At 33.6% G+C, this 21,947-nt stretch overlaps 3 protein-coding genes across 11 annotated transcripts; 2 read left to right on the top strand and 1 right to left on the bottom strand.

The window, feature by feature from the left end:
• Window positions 1–236: 236 nt before the first annotated feature.
• LOC108344703 (probable protein phosphatase 2C 8) lies at window positions 237–4,571 on the bottom strand. Of its 5 annotated transcripts, none has more exons than XM_017583163.2 (10): window positions 4,241–4,571; window positions 3,580–3,688; window positions 2,715–2,751; window positions 2,552–2,596; window positions 2,204–2,256; window positions 1,901–2,053; window positions 1,240–1,323; window positions 1,010–1,099; window positions 869–916; window positions 237–559 (listed from the first exon to the last, which is right to left on the bottom strand). In XM_017583163.2, exons 1-10 carry the CDS (start codon window positions 4,480–4,482, stop codon window positions 449–451), a joined length of 972 nt encoding a protein of 323 aa, XP_017438652.1. In that variant the 5' UTR covers window positions 4,483–4,571; the 3' UTR covers window positions 237–448. The 5 variants fall into 5 exon arrangements, with proteins under 5 accessions (XP_017438652.1, XP_017438650.1, XP_017438648.1 ...); XM_017583161.2 differs by having other exon boundaries at window positions 3,588–3,688; window positions 4,241–4,279; XM_017583159.2 differs by lacking the exon at window positions 2,552–2,596.
• A 161-nt stretch (window positions 4,572–4,732) lies between these two features.
• Window positions 4,733–12,481, top strand: LOC108345803 (2-oxoglutarate and iron-dependent oxygenase domain-containing protein CP2). 5 transcript variants are annotated; one of them, XM_017584564.2, is made up of 9 exons: window positions 4,733–5,561; window positions 7,478–7,525; window positions 8,494–8,670; window positions 8,802–8,952; window positions 9,045–9,131; window positions 9,395–9,519; window positions 9,866–9,984; window positions 10,144–10,255; window positions 12,291–12,475. In XM_017584564.2, the coding sequence occupies exons 1-9, from the start codon at window positions 5,292–5,294 to the stop codon at window positions 12,360–12,362; spliced, it is 1,161 nt and encodes a 386-aa protein (XP_017440053.1). In that variant the 5' UTR covers window positions 4,733–5,291; the 3' UTR covers window positions 12,363–12,475. The 5 variants fall into 5 exon arrangements, with proteins under 5 accessions (XP_017440053.1, XP_017440054.1, XP_052723146.1 ...); XM_017584565.2 differs by lacking the exon at window positions 12,291–12,475 and adding an exon at window positions 11,423–11,838; XM_052867187.1 differs by having other exon boundaries at window positions 5,425–5,561; window positions 7,458–7,525; window positions 12,291–12,478.
• Window positions 12,482–20,408: 7,927 nt separating this feature from the next.
• On the top strand, window positions 20,409–21,539 carry LOC128193806 (uncharacterized). The gene is made up of 3 exons (XM_052867926.1): window positions 20,409–20,640; window positions 20,799–21,133; window positions 21,342–21,539. The coding sequence occupies exons 1-3, from the start codon at window positions 20,409–20,411 to the stop codon at window positions 21,537–21,539; spliced, it is 765 nt and encodes a 254-aa protein (XP_052723886.1).
• Window positions 21,540–21,947: the final 408 nt, after the last annotated feature.

Below are 21,947 nucleotides of genomic sequence, written 5' to 3' on the forward strand. Positions count from 1 at the left end.
GTCCTACTCATTTTAAAAGTAAACAATAATTTCAAGGGGAATTTGCATGGCATGCACTACTTTTTTGTCTCTATCACGAAAAAATGACATTGAGTTCTTAACTAATATCACTCATTATTCAAATAAGAACTTGATTCTAAGGACTCTGTTCACCTTTATTATCCCCATACTATCAAGGTCGAATGAGCACGATGGGTAGCAGAGCTGTAGAAGTAATGAACTGAAATCAAAGATGCTTTTGCAGCAAAATGATCTTCACTACACTTCAACATGTATTACAATAACAACAACCAGTTTCAAGAGTGATAAACTAGCTGGTATGCATTTAGTGCCACCATTTGTTTGCAGTGGGAAGAAGAAATTCACATATTTTACATTGCTTTTGAAAGCAGCATCCGAAAACAAAATGCATAGCAGCTGGTACAACACATGGGGATCGTGCCATGGATTATTTGTGCTTAAATACAATAATAATGGCAGTGCAGTTATCTTTACAGCGACGCTCACGGACAGCCTCCCTTACAAGACGACGGCACACTGTGGCAACAGGTAGCCCCTCCTACAAAGGTTCAATTCAATTTTTTCTAACGTAAGACAGCATCCTCAATAAGTGAAAGAACATAAAAAGAAAATGTGGTGAGCCTATTTACGAATTATGCAGTATGCAGGTCGCTTGATTGTAAAACTAAAAAGGGCTCGAACTTAGTAAAAGAGAAGACCCTGGAATGGAGATTTTTCTCCTTTCCTTCTGTTCACATTTCATTCACTAACGGATTCATTATTTTCCTTTCCACCACTCATTGGTGTTGGAACAATTGTACACCTCTTTTCAAGTTGCAAGATAGAAAAAGATATAACAAGCACTTACATCCAATAACTTCTGAACAAAATCAACAGCGTCGCTGGGACCAAATACCTGCCACAAACAATGTGCCATATTCATCTCAGAAGCAACTTCTAACCCAGCAAAATGAGTAAAGAAAAGTCTAGGGGAAACAAAGAGACATACCCCCCACAAGCCATCACAGCCAAGAATGATGAAATGCTCAGTATTTGTAACTTCAAAAGTATAGACATCAGGGCTTGCAACAAGACCTACCTGCAAACACAATTCTCCTCAAGATTACAAACATATTTGGGCCAATAAATGCACTTCTTTACTGGTCTAGTTGAAGCTATAAAGAAGTCATCCATAGATTACTAACAAAAATAATGACTAGCTTTGAATATGAGGCAAACCTTTTTAAACTGGCGATCTCCAAAAGCTCTAGAAACTTCAAGACGCCCTAATAATCGTCCATCTGAGCTCACAAAACCCCCTGACTGTAAGTAGAAAATATCATACAATAAAATGAATCAAATATTTGTAGATAAAAGTTCACTCTCCACCCAATGATTCTAAACTAAAATGAAATGCAACAAGTGAATGATTCAATCACTACTGTACTTCAAACAACAATTCCAAAGGCGTACCATACTAGTTAGAACTGGTCCTTGTATATTCTGAGTAATTTAAGTTGTCATGGATTAGTGAATTTTGAATAAATAAATGCACTTTCTTGTCCATCTTGAAAGAGTTTTGGGGAAAAGAAAAAAACAAGATTGTGTTCCCATAAATAATCCCAATCCACCATGCACTCAAATAGCTGGGGTAAAAATTTGTCAGCACAACTAATCATAATACCAGTGCTTTTAACTTAATCTCTACAGTTCCACTTTTGCTCAATAGTGAGTGAAGAAGTATGTTAGGAAGCGTGCAGTTGAAAGCTCCATAAAAGAAGTGGTAACGATGGCAACTTCAGTGTATGACAGGAAGGAGTCAGGGTCTTATTTGCTAACTTCATACTAAGTATCAAATAACTCTGGTGATATAATCAATCATTATTGAGGAATTTCATGCCTTCTGAATGCGTGTACGCTCCAGTGGGAAGATAGGTTTGTGTTCTCTAGTCAGAACAATGGCCTTCAGCGCCTGGACACCATCTGGATTTTGTGATCCATCAGTTGACCGAGCTAATACTGCCTTGGCATCTCCTATATGAGCAATTGCAACCTAACAAATATCAAAAGGGAAAAACATATCAATTTTGTTGCAAGATTGCTCAAAAAAATATCCATAACTATACTGCCTATGATGTCTATTTACAGTAAGCATCAGAAAGAAGCAGTATAAACAACCAGTGACTAATAACAGGAAACTTACTCTTTGTCCCAATACCCAAACACATACGGCTGTAGCCCCATCCTGCCATCCTCCTGAAAACAGTGACTAAGCATCAGCAAGATATGAATCACTTCAGAATATCACATCATTATTAGTACAGGAATCGATAACAGCAATGCTAAAATCAGAATAAAAGGTGCAAATGACAATGCATTGTGGTACATTGTTGCACATAAAGGGAAATTAGATGGGCATTTGAAACCATTAAACTTTGAAATTGAATTAAAAACAAGATTAATCCACTTATATAAACTAAGCTTACACTATATTTAGCCTTTGTATGACAGAATGTCAACAAAATTTTAAAGAATTGAATCAGAAACTTACCTTCAGCACTTTCTTGAAGAAGAGACTCATCAGTTTTTAGAAAACCTAAATCAGAATAAAAATACCGTATGACAACTTATTATGGCAAAGAAACCTAGAATATTTAACAAGGCAACTAACAAAAGGAGAAAAGCAATAGGGACATCATCACCGAAGAGCTTACCATTCAGAATAGATCGTTTAGTTGCCTTTGCATCATACTGAAATATACGCAAAAAGGAAAGAAAACAAAGAAAATACTTAAAATAATGAAACAGATAAAAGTAGATAAAAAAACAAAATTGTTTACATTTTTAAATAAATATCACTAGAGGACACAAAAATTCTTTTGGAATGATCAGATCATTTACTTGTATGTTTTTTATCTTGAAACCTGTGAACTTTTACAATTAATTAATATGGTAATGCCAAGTATTTTTCTAGTTTTTTTAGTATTTATACATAAATGGAATAAATTATTCAATCTATATACAAAATTAAAAACTAAGAGTCATCACACTACATCTTAAAATTATAGCGTTTTTGGGGTCAGCCACCTCACACCACTATCTGAGATTAATAACATATTATAAATCATTAACATTTCAAATTTGTGTTTACATCTGTGTTCCAAACAATACCACTCTGATAGAATGGCTGCACAGAGAAAAACCAAAACCAAGCAATAATTAACTAATATGGTAATGCCAAGTATTTTTCTAGTTTTTTTAGTATTTATACATAAATGGAATAAATTATTCAATCTATATACAAAATTAAAAACTAAGAGTCATCACACTACATCTTAAAATTATAGCGTTTTCGGGGTCAGCCACCTCACACCACTATCTGAGATTGATAACATATTATAAATCATTAACATTTCAAATTTGTGTTTACATCTGTGTTCCAAACAATACCACTCTGATAGAATGGCTGCACAGAGAAAAACCAAAACCAAGCAATAATTTCAATAGATTTTTCAGTTTGCCAGGGTCTTAAGAGCCTATTTGATAAAGTATACACAAAATTAGACCAAGTAAACACACCAACTCACGTGGTAATCCTGCAGAAAGAACATTCCTATGCAAATGCTTTTGAGCATATTCTGCAGCTAACCGCCCTCCATGTCCATCATAAATTGCAAAATGTTGACATCTAAAAACCAAACAGCCAGAGTTACCAAGAAATCAAGTACATAATAAGTCCACAAGTACTACATGAATAGCAATTCTTCCATCAACACAGTCACAACCGACGACCACAACCAATGAAAAACTCATATAACAAGAAAAATAACTTTCACAGGGACTTGGTGGTCTTCAACTATCATTTTAATGTATCTAGAGTCTTTAAATGGTTGTTTTATCATGTGCCATTCCCACTGACGCATCCTTTCACTCAAACTACCCAAGAAAGAACTAACATAAACAACAACCAAGTAAAACAAGAATTTGATAATATATCTAACGAAAGAAAACAGCAGAGTGACAATGCACGGTTGACAGTTTAGTAAAACATATTGCATATGCTCACATTGTTAAGAAATTCCAAACTAAAAGAAAACCCTGCATTTAGAGTAATCAAAACATAGCCCTTTTTTTTCAAAAATCAAGAAACTGGTTCTTAAAAATAAACTTTAAGGAATTTGTCAAACTTTTGCCATAATAATAATAACAATAAATCAGAGTAAAAAAAGAAGAAAAGAACCTCAATTTTCCAGGATAATCTAAACTTGCATCGAGAAGGACAACCCACGCATCCTCCATCGTGAGCCTCGAGCCCTTGTCTTCGGCGGCATCCGCTTCAATGAGAAAAGATGGCTCCTTTACACCATTATCATCGGAACCCTTTGCACAAGACTCAATCTTTGGCTTCTTGGATGCAACACCATCCTTCTCGCCCTTTGAATCAGCAGATTCACGCTTCTGGGTCTCTGAGCTTTCGCTCATTTTCTTCTTCCCTTGTTTTGCAACAACTAGTGGGGAAGGTCTTCAAACCCTAGAAATCAAGTACTCTCCTTTAATCAATTTACAACTCTTTCCAATAAACTAGTTAATTGCATTTTTACTTTTATTTGAAAGACTTTTTATATTATTCATTTAGTGGCATAAAATTTATCTTTTGATTTTTTATATAATATTTAATCTACTTTAGTAAGGTTTTTCTAAGAGAAAATAACCGTTTCTACTATAATTTTTTTCACCTAGTTTTACACGAACTTCATGATTATTACATATTACTATCATTTTAAATTTTATTGAGAAGTGAAATCTATACATATTTATTAGATTTTGTTCAACTGTATGTGAGTAAATAAAATCAAATTCTAGGGTTAGTAAAGTTTTTATAAGAGAAAATAAGTGTTTCTACTGTAATTTTTTTCACCTAGTTTTACATAAACTTCATTATTATTACATATTATTGAGAAGTGAAATAAATGAAATGTGTACATATTTATGAGATTTTTATTAAACTCAAATGGACAACTAAATATTATTTTTTAGCATCTCTTGCTGTTTGTGTTTATTCGAACATGACGAAAAGAAAATAATTCTGACATTTATGTTTCCATATTCATTCATTACTTAATTCATTTATAAATCCAATCAGTTCTCTTAACTCTCTCATCTTCTTCCCTCAACACAACTCAACAAAACCCTAATCTGCAACTCCGATTTTGCTTCTTCTCCGACGAAACCCTAATTTCCCTCCACTCTTCCGCATGACCACCGTCTAACTCACTTACCCCGCTCCGAGAATGTCGCTCCACGGTAGCGACCGCCGCGACATGTCGGGCGTCGGCGGAAACGGCATGGTGGCGGCGGCGAGCCTGAGGCTGCGGCTGAACCCTAACAAGGAGCACAAGCCAGATGGCTACGAGGACCTGCAGTTGGATTTCAGCCCTAACATCTTCAGCTCCTTGGAGAGGTACCTCCCTCCGAGCATGCTCAACGTGCCTCGTGACGATAAGGCCAAGTTCATGCGCGAGATTCTGCTCAAGTATCTACCCCTTGGGGAACGCAGCAGAGTGTGTTTCTCATTTTGGCCCTGATATCTTTTTTCACTGTTAGTAGTTGTGTGTATTTATAAGTTGTTATTGGTTTTTAAATGTTTGTTTATTTGTTTGGGAAATGGAATAAAATTTAGTTAAATGAGGTGATGGATTGGGATTTTTAGTGTTAGTTGCGGGAATTGTGTTACTTGTGTGTCAAGTTAGGCTAGTTACAGGAATGAGGAGTATGCTGTTAATTTATGTTAACATAACCAAGTTGAGTTTAGCGGAAGTACTTGTTACTCACAAAGTAACTTACCGAAGTTTGAATCTTTTGAAGGAGGATATAATATGGAAAACCAAAACAAGTAGAATGATATAAGTGATTTAATTTGTCTCTAAAATGAGGCATCTGCCCCTCTTACAAGCAGGTTTGGTTGGAGGAAGTGTTATCCGGTAGGACCAGTTGAAACCAGACATGATTGGTTTGCTTTGCAAGTAAGATTTGAGCTTTAATGGCGTTGTAGAATTAAACAGAGGAAACTGGTAACTTGCTGGTTCACAATAAATTGTGTGGTCATGTTTGAAAAATATACCTGCTGAAATGGGGTGTGCCTCCTTGCCAGAAGTTTACTTCTATACGAAGGAATAAAACAGAGAATTGCGGGTGGATGTTCTTTCTCTTCTTTAGTGATAGTGTGCATTAGTCGATTAGGGTGGTTTCATAAGCAACCCGGCCCACAACAGCCAATTTTCTCCATTCTTTTGGGCTCCCGTATTGGATGACTTATTTAAATATTATATATATATATATATATATATATATATATATATATATATATATATATATATATATATATATATATATATATATATATATACACACACACACACACACACACATATGCATTTGTATGGAGATTTTTTTAAAGAATTGGGATTTTTCAGTGTGTGTAGTATAGAATTTATACTATTTAACAATTCACTCAATGCCTTGACCGGAGTGAGTGATCAATGGGCTGAGTCTGATAACATTGGTTAGAGTTCTGACTCAAGTATTCATATATAAGTGATGCTTGTGTTGTGCATATACTCATTTGGGAACTTAAATTGCATGTAGCTGTGTTTTATAGTTAACTTTTTAATTTTTTTTATGCCAATACCTGTTTTGGGAATGTTACAATTCTTAGATTAACTGTGGCATTTTCTTACTTAAGTTACAACTTATGATCAGTACCTAAACGTTGATTTCCTCTTTTGATTCAGGATTTGCTTTTTACTCTTATTCCAACTAGGTTGGCATCCTATTTTACATCAATCATCTGCAACATATTCAAATAACATAAATAATGAAAAGAAGTACAAAAGAGTATAGAGATTATACTAAACCTACCCAAGGAGCAAAACCCATAGGAAGGTTGAAAATATCTGTGAAAATCTGGAATGTCATCCTCCCACTGATTACATCTTTCTTTTATACTAAAGCATGCAAGCTTATCAACACAATGATTCCTTCCATATAAATATGAGAAACATGAAATCTCATATTTTTACATTTAAGCTTCATATTATGCCATCTAGATAGAAGATGCACAGCAACAATATGATCATTCTGAAAAGCCTGTACAACCAACATCGAGTCACTCTACAGCCACAAGATATGTCAACCATTATCGTAGGCAATATCAACTGCATGAATAGGTCCATGATTTCAGCATGAAAAGAAGATTGAACTCAAAGAAAATCAGAAAAGCAAATAAGAGTAAATTTGTTTCACCTTATTTTTAAAAAATAATTGCATATTTTTGCATGCTGTCTAAGAGAACTTTTGAAAAATAATTAATCATTTCTGAAAAAATAATCTGTCTTAATCATTATTATCACACCGTTGTGTCTTTTTGTTATTTTACTTCTTATTTTTTTATATGATAGTTCCTATGTTACTTTGGCAGTCTCAAAAGCATAGAGAATACAGACAGAAGATAATAGAAAATTATCAGGTATGTAATAACCAAAATTTCATTTTTTTGACTGTTCTTCTGGCTGTTTCTTTTTGCCTGAAATTAATGTTGAACCTAAAAGAGTTATTTCAGTAAGACTTTGAGAAGAAGAGAGAATGAGTTTCTCATAAAGTAAATTCTTAAAAAAGAAATTGTATATAATAAACCATTATGGCTAAATCTAGCTATGAATCCTATTTCCTGATTTAGACTACTGTTAGTATGAGCAGGCCTGGAATACACAAAATTAGAACCCGATGCCATGGTTATAAATTCTACATTATGTTCAATAGTGGTGATTCATGGCTAGAAGCTGCTGTAGATATCAGTTCACTATGCTTTTGTGTAATGCCCATTGTTCTGTACTTTGCAGCTAAAACAATTGTGTCCATTCAGTGTTGTTTACAATACTATTTTCTCATGTAGGAGGGTAAAGCCCCATGTTATCCCTATTTTTTTACCTCATCCAACCCTGATTATATAGTGGTTTTTCCATTTCCCTCGGAAAATTTGAAATTCACGTTTATCTCTAATCATTATTCATTTTGTAAGCAAGCTTCTGCGTGCCTTGATCCCATGATCTCGCTTTCATTGATCACTAATGATTTTTCTAGCCATTTCTGGCATTTTCAGTCACCCATTTGTTGCCATTGACCCTTTGCTTACTCAATCTCTACCATACACTCGCTACCCTTTCTGCATCTCTCAGTTGCAGTAGTTTGCAATTCTTTTCCCCTTGTTTTACACATTTTTTTAATTAGCGTGTGAATTTGAGTTTTGATATTTTTATTTTTATGTATATACTATAAATTCTGCATATTGAGTTTCTAATCCTTGGACGGCCTTCCTTACCCACTGTGATGTGTTTGGGGCCAGCCACTTCATGCTGCAATTCAGAATTTGATAACATGGCCTTCCTTTCTCATATTTCTTAGCAAATCTTACAGTTTCTTAAACACAATTTGCAGCCTCTGCATCGGGAGTTGTACTCTGTGAATCCTGCTACATTCTTCGTTCCCTCATTTCTGAGAGCAATTAATGATAATACTGAGCAAAGCTTTAGAAGTATAATGTCTGAGCCCTCTCCTGGCATTTTTATATTTGACATATTTCAGACCAACTTTTGTGAGTTATTGCTATCTGAGGTACCTAATCATTTTACTTTCATTACCTATGATATAAGCAGTGTCTTATCTTTTAAATTGGAAGATTAAAAAGATGACGTTGTGTATACTTATGTTTTGTGTATGTTAAAATTTAATTGCGATCTCCCTAGATTGAAAATTTTGAGAAGTGGGTGACTGAAACAAAGTTTCGGATCATGCGTCCCAATACAATGAATAAATATGGTGCTGTTCTTGATGACTTTGGACTTGAAACAATGCTTGACAAGCTTATGGAAGGTTTTATTCGTCCTTTATCCAGAGGTAAATGAAGACTGCATTACAATCTCATGGTGGTCTGACATTCTTTTCATTCTCATAAGACATGTTAAGTCACTCAATTATTTGTTATGCAGTCTTATTTGCGGAAGTTGGTGGGGCAACCCTGGATTCTCATCATGGTTTTGTTGTTGAATATGGTAAAGATAGAGATGTTGACTTGGGTAAGATTTCTGATTGATGTGTTTGTTTTATTATTCCATAGGTCATGTCCATAATATATAATAAATAAACAAATTGGACAATTTAATACTTTTTTTGAAGCTTCAAATTCAAATAAAACTTGGATAGAGACCGTAATTGCTTTACTATGGTCACAAATGTTTTGATGATGATGCTTTCATATGATATGCTTTTTAGTACGGCTATATTGCTGATGTTAATATGCCTCTTGTATTTTACAATTAAGAGTCTCTTGCATCTATAGGTTTCCATGTAGATGACTCAGAAGTAACCTTGAATGTTTGTTTGGGTAAGCAATTTTCTGGAGGGGAATTGTTTTTCCGGGGCATACGATGTGAGAAACATGTAAATACTGGAACTCATTCAGAGGTAAGTCACTGCGATTGAATAACATCAAGTTGTATTGGTGTTAGGAAGATTCAATGCCTTCTATTTCTTTTGGAACTGTAAGTGTTTATTACTCTACTTTCTCTAAATTAGTAATGCCTCAATCAGCAAGAAGCATTAACACCTTTGCCAACATGCAAGTTGACCTCACCACAATGCTTGAGACCATATATATAACATACGTAGTGAAAGCAAATCCAAATATTCTGTTTCAATAAAGTTAGTTAGTGTTGTATGTTTGCTATTGTAACGGGATTTATGGACCATTGCTTCTTGCTACTTCTCATGGTTGTACACTTTTCTTTTGGGGTCCATTATTTGAAAGTAGGAGATCTTTGATTATTCTCATGTTCCTGGACGAGCTGTGCTTCATCGTGGTCGACACCGCCATGGTGCTAGAGCTACAACATCCGGCAATCGGGTCAACCTACTTCTATGGTGCAGAAGGTGATTTCACTTTTTCCTTCAGCTTGTCTAATGATTGTGAGTTGTTTGCTTCATATTAAATTGCTCTGGTAATCACTAGATTCAGAAAACACACAATGTCTGATTTCTGTTCATTTTTTCCCTCGGTAAATTAAGTTTGAAGTTTGCATGTTGTTGTAGTTCTGTCTTTAGGGAGATGAAACGGTATCAAAAAGATTTCTCCAGCTGGTGTGGCGAGTGCAGTCGTGAGAAAAAGGAAAGGCAACGCTCAACAATTGCTGCTACCAAATTGGTAAGTCTTTAATTTGAATGTTGCAGTCATGTGCATTACATTTTTTATGCAAACAGATGTAGGTTGTGTTGTCTTTTTCTTTTTCCCTTTCTACCCATTTCCATCTCATCTTTTGGGTGGCCACTTCTTCATGAGTTACGAGTCAGGAACTTTCAATTACAGATGCTTTTCCATGCTGCTGTTCCTGAAAACATCATTGTTGTACCTTATTTGCCTCTCTCCTGTTCACTCCCCTGAGCTGTGAACACGAATCAATCCAGATCTGTTCCATCATAATCATAGCACATAATTCAAGATCACCCCACTTACACAAAAAAAAATTTCAAGGCGTTCGTTAGGTTCCCTTGTTGCCACAGACTTTTAGGGATTTTCAACGTGTATACTAGCCAATTGATCAACCCTCTTTGTTTTTATTCAGGAAGGGAAACCTTTTTTTGGCCATAGCAACTTTTGTGTTTGATTGTGTTGCAGTGAGGAGGAAGGTGCGGGATGTCTTTGTTCGTGCATTGCTTGTCAATGTTGTTACGTTTTTTTTTTTTTTTTGTGTAGAGGAGTTGTGTGCATGCTTGGAAATTACATGAAATAGAAAATAGGGGGAACAAAGTGAGAAGGAAGGACGGGGAAAGGGGAGTGCTGCGGCCTATGGCTGCTGCTGTAACAGTGAGGTTGAGGTAAACGAAGAAAAGAAAAAAGAAATTGGGAAAGGGAGAGGTAGAATGGGAAAAGGATAACTAAATAAATAATTATTTATTGTATAATTTATATATCTGTAAGAGTGTAAATTTCCTCTCCCCAGAGACATGATTGACCCTCCTACTGTAGCCACTGTTATAAGCACACGCAAATGCACTTGATTTCTAATCTTGTGTTGTTGGAAAATTGCTCCTAGCCTGCTAGCTGCTTCCCAAGGAATAATACTTTAGGATTGCTTGAAATACAGAGGAACTGTCAACTGTATAAAACTTAAAATATAGGAATGTAAGGGAAAAATTGAATTGGAATTCATATTCTTAAAGTAAAAGTCGTGTTTCTTAAAGCAAATTGGACTTTCCAATTTCATAGCTCTACAATGAGATGTTTTTCTGACATAAGTTTGTCCTTGTCCGGTATAATTAAAAATATATAGCTGAGATTGCAGGATATAACTTTTATCTGATGATATTACAGGAGTTGTTCAGGAGGGAAGGTGAATCCACTGCATAATCTGTTTTACTCGGTGGATCATTGTGAAAGTGATATACCTGCAATCATTTGTTAATACTAGTAAGCTATGGTTCCTGATCCGGGTGTCTGTACAAGATAGCTGCTGTACTTAGATTGTTTTCTTAGTAACCTTGGAGTTTTCCTTAAGAACTGTGCGGTTTATGGGATGCGGATGCCTATTTTGTGTAGAGGAGCTGGTTATGTAGGCTGGCGTAATGCTCAAAGGCCATTTTTTAAATGCGTTAAACCGCATAATCATGTCCAGAAATGTAGATGTAGACTGTAATTAGTGTATACTGAATTCTTTCTGAGGTTCATTGGCTACTGTAACAACCGCATTTTCTTTTCTTTTATTTATTTATTTATTAATTTTTGGTAGAGTTGAAGGTGAGCCATGGATGAATGGTAGGTTGTTCTTAGCATTTTAACATGTTTGTTTTAGCTTTAAAAAAGGTGATTTATTATTTGGAGACATGTTTTGTTTAGTTTTGAAATCATGATAAGGTGATTTATCGTGAAGAACAAATCTGGCTGTTATCACAATCTCGACATTTTCTATAAGGAAACAATATGCAATTGAATAGACATTAATCAATAATTTTCTATGGACATAAGAAAGGGCAGAGAACTTATAACTAAATAATATTCTGTGGGTCAAGTTGTTGACTCTAATATCTGAAAAACAACTTCATCTTGAATGTGATTACGAGAATATCACATGCAAACAGGAAGTTCTGATGTTGTCTTGTCTCCTGACAAGTAATGTTTTAATAAATTGTGGTGATTGTTTCAAATCATAATTCCTTACATAATCAGGATTTTTATTCAGCAGTGTGGTGGATTTGGAGATGGAGGAAACACAAAATCTTTGACAACGATGAGTGGAATACAAAGAAAATCATGAGAATAATTTATTCTCTACAAGATGATATCATCATGTGTCTTAATGATGAAGGCTTCTGTTTAAATGCAGCACTTCATCACCCAAAATGCCCGATGAAAGTGAATGCTGAGGGAAGCTTTGAATATCCTTATATGTCATAAGTCAAAGCATACCCTGAAAAGTTCTACTTGAGATACTCCTCCTGTGTTCGTAAATAAACCTTTAAAGGTAACCTTAAAACATGTCACAGAGACAAACTAAATTTCCCTTGCTTACTTAAACAAGGGTTTCACAAACTAAATTTTAATCATTAATTTTTTATTAGTTTTTTTTATCAATTCAACTTGATTCATTTAACGAATTAATGAGAAACAAGAATAAAATAGATTAGATGGATTCGTTTTGTCATTTTTCCAAATTTGAGTAAGATTTTGTTGAAAAATATTTTGTATTTTTTTTAAGAAAAAAAACAAACTAAAGTATTTATTTTATTCTTTTATTTCTATTTTACTCGTTATAATTCAAACGAATATCGATGATGTCGTGTGAGCGGAAAAAAAACGTCATTCTTGTTTGATTTTAAGCAGAAAACCACTCTTTAGCACAAAATAATTAACTTAAGTACGTTTCTTAAAAGTTTGAGAGAAAACAAAAAACGAGTTTTTTTTTTAAATGTAATCAAACCCTAATTCTACATTTCCCTTAAATACGTCCTCCTTTTTCGATATATGTACATTATTTTTTTTCAATTGATTTGATAATATTTTTAATATATATATATATATATATATATATATATATATATTTCCAAAATTTAAATATTATTTATTTTTTTATGAATACGATCACTTTTATATTCATGATTAAAAATTCAATTTTCACCTTTTCTGGTATTGGTTAAGTTTATTCATCATTACATTATCTTTAGTTTATAAGATAAAGGTCTTTTTTTATAATTTTAAAAAAAATTCTTTTTAAACAAGAGAAAATAAAAATCTGGTGTAATAAAACTTGTAAGATAGCATTATAAAATAGTAGCATGTTTAAGGAGATTTTTTTATTTTAAAAAAATATTTTTCTGTTATTTATATCTTTTATAATTAATATCTTATTTTCTTTCGATCTAAGATTATCTTTATTTAAAAAATACTTTATCATATATCATTTATAAGATCAATATTATCTTAATAAAATTACAAATCAAAATCAGTATAATATCTATATCATATATGTATCTAAATTTTGTTAAAAAATCATCTAATAAAATCTTAAAGTTGGTTATCAGAAGCATAATAAGCCACTTTAATAGCATGATTCTTGAGCTAATTCAGTCTATAACCTTACCAAACATGTGTTCTTCACTCTCAAGAAGAGATTATTAGGAATCGCAGATTGCAATTTTGAAGGATTCCTTGGAAGTTTTCAACAGCTTTATGATGTTCTGTGGTTTAACAGTTCCTTGGCCCTCCCTGTCATTCCATCTACTCGAGAATTTCATGTCATCAACTCCAACCACTCTCAACACACATTTCCTAAGAATTCTTTAGACGCATGCCCTTCATCAGTTAGCCACAAAACATGCAAAAAGAGGAGCAATGTAACCCTTGTTCTTGATTTGGATGGTAATTTTCCTTTATCATTCCCTAAACTATTAGGGTTTCTCACCTGTTACAGTTTTTGTTTTTTATATACCATATGGTTATTGATCCAGTATTCATTAGTTTTTTCAGATATATCAGTAAACAAACAAATAACTAGGTTTCAGAATTTGAATTTTCTAATGACCTTTTAGTATTGTTCCTTTTTTATATTCAAAATACAGTGATTTTTGTTGTACCTCTAAAAACCCACTCAAAATCCTAAGTAGTGGGATACATGTACTAAGGAGAAAGTGAGTGTTTCAGTTAGTGAAAAACATGTGGTTGCAGGAGAGTGACAGTTCGGTTTGGGTGACGGCTGTACTTAATGTCAAATTTCAAATGTCGCGCCACTTCTCTGCATGCTTTCCTTCTTCTCCAAATTGCTGAAACCATTTTCTCCTCCTTCTTTCTAAAATCTCCACCTTCTCTCTAAGAAAACCTCACATTTTCTTCTTCCGATCACCTCTCAGGCACCGCTTGAACACTCACGACGTCAAGAGCTTTCGTTTAAACCGATCGGTTTGTGATTCTGAGTCGATGAGTTTCCTTCTCTTTAGCACGTTTGTTTAGTCTCGCATGCAACCCTCTATTTCTGGTCGCGTGAGTGAATAGTATAATTCTTGAGTGTTTCTGGTTTTCTGTTTGGTTCAGTACCCCTAAAACGTGACTATCGAACGTTAAGTCTTTGGTAGTGGGGAGCTTTATTATGTCTCGTTGAGTGTTCCCTTACGTATAGAGGTAAGGGAAGCTTATATAATTTGATTAAATTCTGTTTTGAACGTTGGTATGTTTGCATGTTACGTTGTTTGATTATTTGATGAGTATGAAATATGTGTGTGCTACTTGTTTGGACGTGTGGACGGATGACGGATACATGTTGTGAATTGAGTTGAGATAGAGCTTAATCTTCAAACTGTAGTATTCTGAATAAAGGTGATAGTATAGTCGAGCGTCATTAGTGAGCGTTCGGTTCTTTTGGGGAGTGCATGGTCTTACCTTATTTCTCATGCTTTAGGGATAGTGTTTAAGAGTCTTTATGCAATACTATATAGGATTAGGTAAACTGTGACCGAGAGTTCATATTCACCGTTCAATTTTCCTTTGAACGTCCGTCTATATTAAGTTATTCTTCTACAAGGAATTTCGTTAATGAAGATCGTGTTATAATATTAGATATGTATAAATGAGTGTTCGGCCTAAGTGTAGTCCTTCTTTAGGTTTCCTAAACAGTGTAGTTAATGTATTATATACTACTTAAGGTCGTAGACGTTATCGTTCTTTTTCATTAAAAGTAAGTGTGGAGCAATTGTATACATATATTCAGTCGTTTTATGTAAGTTTATAAGTACTTGGTCTTGGACCAGCGCTCGTTCGATAGTGTTTGTTTTCTACGGGGCTCAGTCTTAAACCAAGTGTTGGGTCTCGTTTTCAGTAATCTATTATTACCGTTTTAGAATAAGAGTCTTCAGCCAAAATCGATAGCGTTCGTTATTTCATAATTTCTCATCAGTATTAATATTGGGTGTCAAACAGTGTTGGTCTTTAAAAGGTGTTCGACCTAGGCTTCGTGGCGTCCGATTTGAACTATTAGGGGTCTGTTTATTAAAGTGGATAAGTAACGCTCAGTCGTGTTAGTTTTCTAAGAAGTGTTATTCCAGTCGGACTTATGCTAGGATGAGAGAGCGTGATCGTATTTCAATTGAATGTATTAATGATGAAGTGTAAGAGAATTTGAAATGTGATGTGAATGAAATAGTTTGATTATGAACGAGTATTCCAGGAAGGAATATCTTAGAAAGTGGTTATGAATATGGGCAAAGCTTAGCGGGCGTTTATCCTGATATTCCATGATTACTCATTATCAAGTAGAGAGGAGTAAGTCATGTGTGAGAATGGTAGGAGGACCTAATCCATAAGGTTAACTTGGATAGAACAGATCAACCTCGGGTGGCAGCTGTTGAGGGTATCCCAGTTACTACATCATCCGGGTGCACGAATGTCGTAGCTACACAGGATTCATACAGTCCGGATAGTCAGAGTCAAGTGGTTGTTATTCGCATGCCTTGATGTATGAATGATGATTTGGGTGTTGTTGGTTTAATTATGAATGTTGTATGTTGTTATTGAATAAATTAAATTACATAAGCTTACCCTGTTTATCATTTTTCTCTGTGTTGTGCGTCATGTCGTTGTCCTGTTGTAATGATCATCCGTGTGGATGTGAGCAGAAGGAGAAGAACTGCTAGAAGAAGTATTGGAAGATGCGGCGGAAGTGAAGGCCAAACCTTAGGAACGTTCGGTATGTTATTAGTTTTACCTTTTATAAGACCGTTCGGTATAAGTTATTTTGTACACCATTCGATCTAGTGGTAGCTAGTGTACGGTTTTAAACTCTCTGCTCTTATGTAAGGTCGTTCGGCCGTAATCGTATATCGCTATAAGGGTTGAACTGACCTCTAGTATTGTTATTATGTGATTATTCTCGTATATGGTTTTATGCTGTATTTTTGGGATGTTACCATTTTAATGGTTTAAAATGTATTCAAACTTGTTAATATATCTTTGAATGCTCTATAAAAAAAATTCAGCAAAAAAACTGAATTTCTTATGAAAATTTGTCAGGTTTTAAAATTCTATCACTACTGCATTAAAAGGATATAGCCTCGGTTATTTTGGGTTATAGACACCGGTTCGGTAACCGGTGCATATCTAGACGAGGTAAAAAGGTTACCTCTTTTTGCCTCGGTTGTGACCCGAATCAAAAAATGATAGAATTTTGCCTCGGTTTCTGCTGAACCGAGTCAATATCTTGGATTCTACTGTCTCGTTTGAGACCTGAACCGAGGTAGTATAGTGAGTATAGTGTTTTTCAATTTTCCAATGTTCCAGGCCTTCCATCACATTAACTTATTATCATTTTCTCTGTTTCTCTGTTGCATCTTTCAATCTCAAACACTGTAAAACCACAACCAGAAAAAGAAAGCAAAATCTCACAACCAGAGAGGAAAATATCCAGAGAGGCTAAAATCATATTCAGATTCTTTCATAAATATAACAGAATCATACAATATAAAAAAAAACACAAAAAAGAAAACACAAAAATGGAGCCAACAACGGCGACTTTGTTGAGCAACGGCGGTCCGACGACTGGCCTCGGCTCCAACGTGAGATTGCGAACGGCACTTCCCCAGACGCGAATCCGTGAAGACGCATCAGATCTGTAGATCTGAGATTGGAACGAGAGTCGGTTGGGACGTTGGGGATCTCTGTTGCGGGTGAGCCGGGCCTTCAGATCTGTAGATCTGAGATTTTTCACCGCCAAAAGCCACCGCCAACAGCAACCGCTAACAGCCACCGCCAACAGCAACCGCCAACAGCCACCGCCAACAGCCACCGCTTCACTCCAGAGACGGGGCCGCTTGCTCTTCACTCCAGAGATGGGGCCGCTTGCACAGGCGAGGTGGTGGTGGCTCCTTGTAGCAGCGGGGCAGCGCCGGGGCCGCTTGCTCTTCGCTCCAGAGACGCAATGGCAGGTGAGGTTGGAAGAGAGAAAAGCGAGCTTGGAACGAAAGAAGCGAGATTGGAACGAGAGAGAAGCTTCTAGGGAACGAGAAAAATAAAAGGAAAGTGAGAGAGCTTATAGGGAACGAGAGAGAAGCGAGAAAAATAAAAGGAAGAAGAGAGAGCTCCTAGGTTTTCTCGTGCTTCAGTCCAAGTCCAAGCCCATATGCCTCGGTCCATTTGGTAACCGAGGCAGTAACTGTTTCACCTGAGGTATATACCTCGGTCTATTTTGTCAACCGAGTCAATATATCTTTTAGACACCGGTTATTTAATAACCGAAGCATATAATGATTTGAAAATTACAACTCTGCCACCGCGTCTGATACGCTTCGGTTTCAAAAAAACCGAGGCATAATCTACGAGTTAAAAATGAAATTTTGTACCAGTGTATTGAGCTTTTAGTATTGTTTCTTTTCTGAATACAACACATACAGTAAATTTTGATGTTTTAAAATATGTTAAATTTTTTTAATACACTGATAGTGTCTTTTGAAAGTTTAGAAATAGCATACAAAATTCAGCAAAGAATCTGGAAAGGTTTTATGGAGTTCTTCATCTGAACACAATTATTGCCATTTAAACAATTTTATGATAAGTGATGTTTGATTGTGAATTCTTAAAATTTGTACTGTTGTACGCAGAAACTTTGGTTCATTCTAGTGAGTTTCCATGCAATGCCGACTTCACGTTCAAAATGAAGTCCAGAACTATATAGGTTAAAAAGAGACCTTATCTTGAAGAGTTTTTAGAAAAAGTATCAAGAGATGTTTGAAGTCGTAATTTTCACAGCTAGTAGAAGGTCATATTCTGCAAAATTGCTTGATATTCTTGATCCTCATAATAAGCTTTTTTCTCGAAGATTATACAGAGATTCATGCAAATGGGAAGATGGTCACTGTCTCAAGGATCTCAGACTTCTTGGAATTGACATGACCAAAGTCTTCATAATTGACAACACTCCACGGGTATATATATTATTTTTTTCTTCCTTTCAGGCTCTATGCGGCTTTTTTTTCTTTACATTATTTTTATCATCAAACTGTTCGCATCTTAAGTAGGAATCTAAGTTTCACGTTGAATAAAAAAAAGTACAACATGTTATAAAATTGAAAAACTTATTAATTCATTGTTTTAATGTTTTTATAAAGAATGATATCAATTTTTTACCTGATTAAACTTATATTTTATTGGTATCTGTGTGTCTCGTATGAACTTCTAAGTGTATTTCATAGTCTTATTTAGAATCTAAGTGTGTGTTGGTTTGTTTCAATGATTTATGATGCTGAAACTTGAAAGCTGTGTTTATGACAGGTGTTTAGACTTCATGTTAACAATGTAATTCCTATAAAAAGTTGGTATTGGGACTGCAGACATCAATCTCTGCGAAATTTGCTGCCATTTCTGGAGAAACTGGTTGATGTGGATGATGTTAGACCCATTATTGCAGCAAGATTTTGGAAAAGAATTAAGTCTGCACCTCCTTCTCTTTCTGCCCACATTAGAAGAAAAATCATTTTCAGAAACTCCTTCTAATATTCATGTATAGAATTTTAAATAATTGATTTTAATTTTAGTTATATTTTATACAAATAACTATGTATATATTCTTATAGCTAAAATAGTCTTATCATATATAAAACAAAAAAACTGTACTTAACTATGTTTTTTTTTACACCAATTATACTTTGACAACAAAGTAGGATATCTTCGTTTGAAAAAAAAAACTTTTGTATTTATATATAAAGAAAGAAATTGACAGGTAAATTATAAAATATAAAGTATATGTAAAAAAAATTTTGACTGATAAACCGATAGTATTTTTTATAATAGGTTTTATTAGAAATATTTAATATAATTTTAAAATAAATAGTTATTTTACGTAATGTTTTTATGAACTATTAATTTTATAAGTAGATATTATTTATGAATTAATGTTTTAAAATTATTATTTTATTTAATTAAATTTATTATAATTTATTCATATTTTCCTCTCTTACTTATAAATAGGGAAAAGATAACAAAATAGTAGTATTTTAAAAGTGTTAAGTTATAGGTAAAAGCATAATATTTTGTTAGGTATAGAGTTATTATTATAATAATATTATTATTATTATCATTATATTATTATTATTATTATTGTTTCATTTGATATTATTTTTACTAATTTTATGATCATTGAGATAAATTGTGTTTTTAACTTATAGATAGGTGATTGGTAAGAACATAAAACTTTTCGATAAATGTACATGAAATTTTTTTTCTTGTAGGCTTCATTTGCTTTGATAATATATATATATATATATATATATGTGTGTGTGTCTATATATATATATATATATATATATAATATTTCCAATATATAAAAGTTATTTATTTTTTATTAATAAGGTCACTTTATATTCATGATTAAAAATTCAATTTTCACCTTTTTGCTATGACGTTATGTATTGATAAGGTTTATTCATCATTAAATTATCTTTAGTTAATAAGATAAAGCTTGTTTTATAATTTTCTAAAAGAAAAATTCTTTTTAAACAAAAGAAAATAGAAATCTGCTTGAATAGGGCCGGAAATATATCATTCAGCTTGTCAAATAAAATAATAACACACGTTTAAAGAGATTTAAAAAAAAATAAAGATTATCTTTTTTAGAAAATACTTTATCAAATATCAATATTGAATATAATAAATTCACAAATCAATATCTAATCTAAATTCAGTTAAAAGATCGTCTAATAAATCTTTAGAGTTAGTTATCAAATAAATATAGCAATAGAACATATCTCAAATTCAAAATCATAAAACATAAGTACTGAGATAATAAACTCTATTTGACAACATTCAAATCTACTACTACTACAATATGGTGTTTTCCACTCTCAAGAAAACATTGTCAGGAATTGCAGATAATTTCGGAGAATCGTTTGAAAGGTTTAAACAACATTATGATCGTATGTGGTTTAACAGTTTCTTGTGCCACCAGGATATTCCATTTTCTCAAGAACTTCAGCTCAAACACATAGACACATTGCCTTCATCAGTTAGCCACAAAATAATCAAAAAGAAGAATGTAACCCTTGCTCTTGATTTAGATGGTAATTTTCCTGTCTTTTTGTAAACTCTTAGGGTTTCTCATGTTTCAATTTCCTTTTTTTTATGTACCATTGTTGATCAATTATTCATTATTTTTTATGTACTGGATTTATGAGATTCGTTGATGGTAAATTCTTAAAATTTATACTGTTCTACGCAGAAACATTGGTTCATTCTTCTCCGTTTGCGCGTGATGTTGACTTCTCATTCACAATTATCAGCGATGGAGTGTCCAGTACAATATATGTTAGAAAGAGACCTTTTCTTGAAGAGTTTTTAGAAAAAGTATCAGAAATGTTTGAAGTTGTAATTTTCACCGCTAGTAATAGCTCATATTCTGCAAAATTGCTTGATTGTCTTGATCCTCATAACAAGATTTTCTCTCAAAGATTCTACAGAGATTCATGCAAATGGGAAGATGGTCACTGCCTCAAGGATCTCACAGTTCTGGGTACTGATCTGGCCAAAGTGTTCATCATTGACAACAGTCCACGGGTATATAGATATATATTACTTCCTGTTCTTTAATGTTGCTTTTTTCTATTCGTTCCTTCTTCCATGAAACTGTATTTCTTAGTAAACAAACATCTTTTCAATGTAATATCCGACAGACAATTTTATTATTATTGTTATGTTTTGTGCTGAGAACAATTTATCAATGTTTTATGATGCTGAAACATGAAAGTTTTGTGCTTTATGACAGGTATTTAGACTTCATGTGAACAATGGAATTCCTATAAAAAGTTGGTACTGGGACAGAACAGATCATGCTCTGATTGATTTGCTGCCATTTCTGGAGAAACTGGTTGATGTTGATGATGTTAGACCCATTATTGCAGCACAATTTGGAGCAAGAATTCATTCTGCACGTTCTGCCCCTATTCAAATTAGAAGAATATAGATCCTTTGAAAAATCTCCAGCTAATATTCATGTTGGAGTTATACTAGTTAGGGTTTTGGTTATTTAGATTTTAAACAATTGATTTTGATGTTGTTGAATTTTTATATATATGATTCTGTTATAGCCAAAATAGCCTTGTATGATATATAGGAGAAGAATATAGTACTTAACAATTTGCCTTTTGTTAAAAGGTTTTTGTTGTTTTTTACTTTCTTTTTAGTTATGTTTACCATTTAGATTATTATATTATTATGGTTTATGTTTTACAAGTGTGTGGTAGGATTTGTAAAAAAAAAAAAAGAATGGTGATTTTCAAATATATAAGTAATAGTTTTATAAAATTGAATATGATTTTAAAAAACATATGGCTAGTTGTATTATTGTAAAATATTTCATTAAATATATTTG

Source organism: Vigna angularis, chromosome 8 (genome assembly GCF_016808095.1).
Source record: "Vigna angularis cultivar LongXiaoDou No.4 chromosome 8, ASM1680809v1, whole genome shotgun sequence".
NCBI classification, from domain to species: domain Eukaryota; kingdom Viridiplantae; phylum Streptophyta; class Magnoliopsida; order Fabales; family Fabaceae; genus Vigna; species Vigna angularis.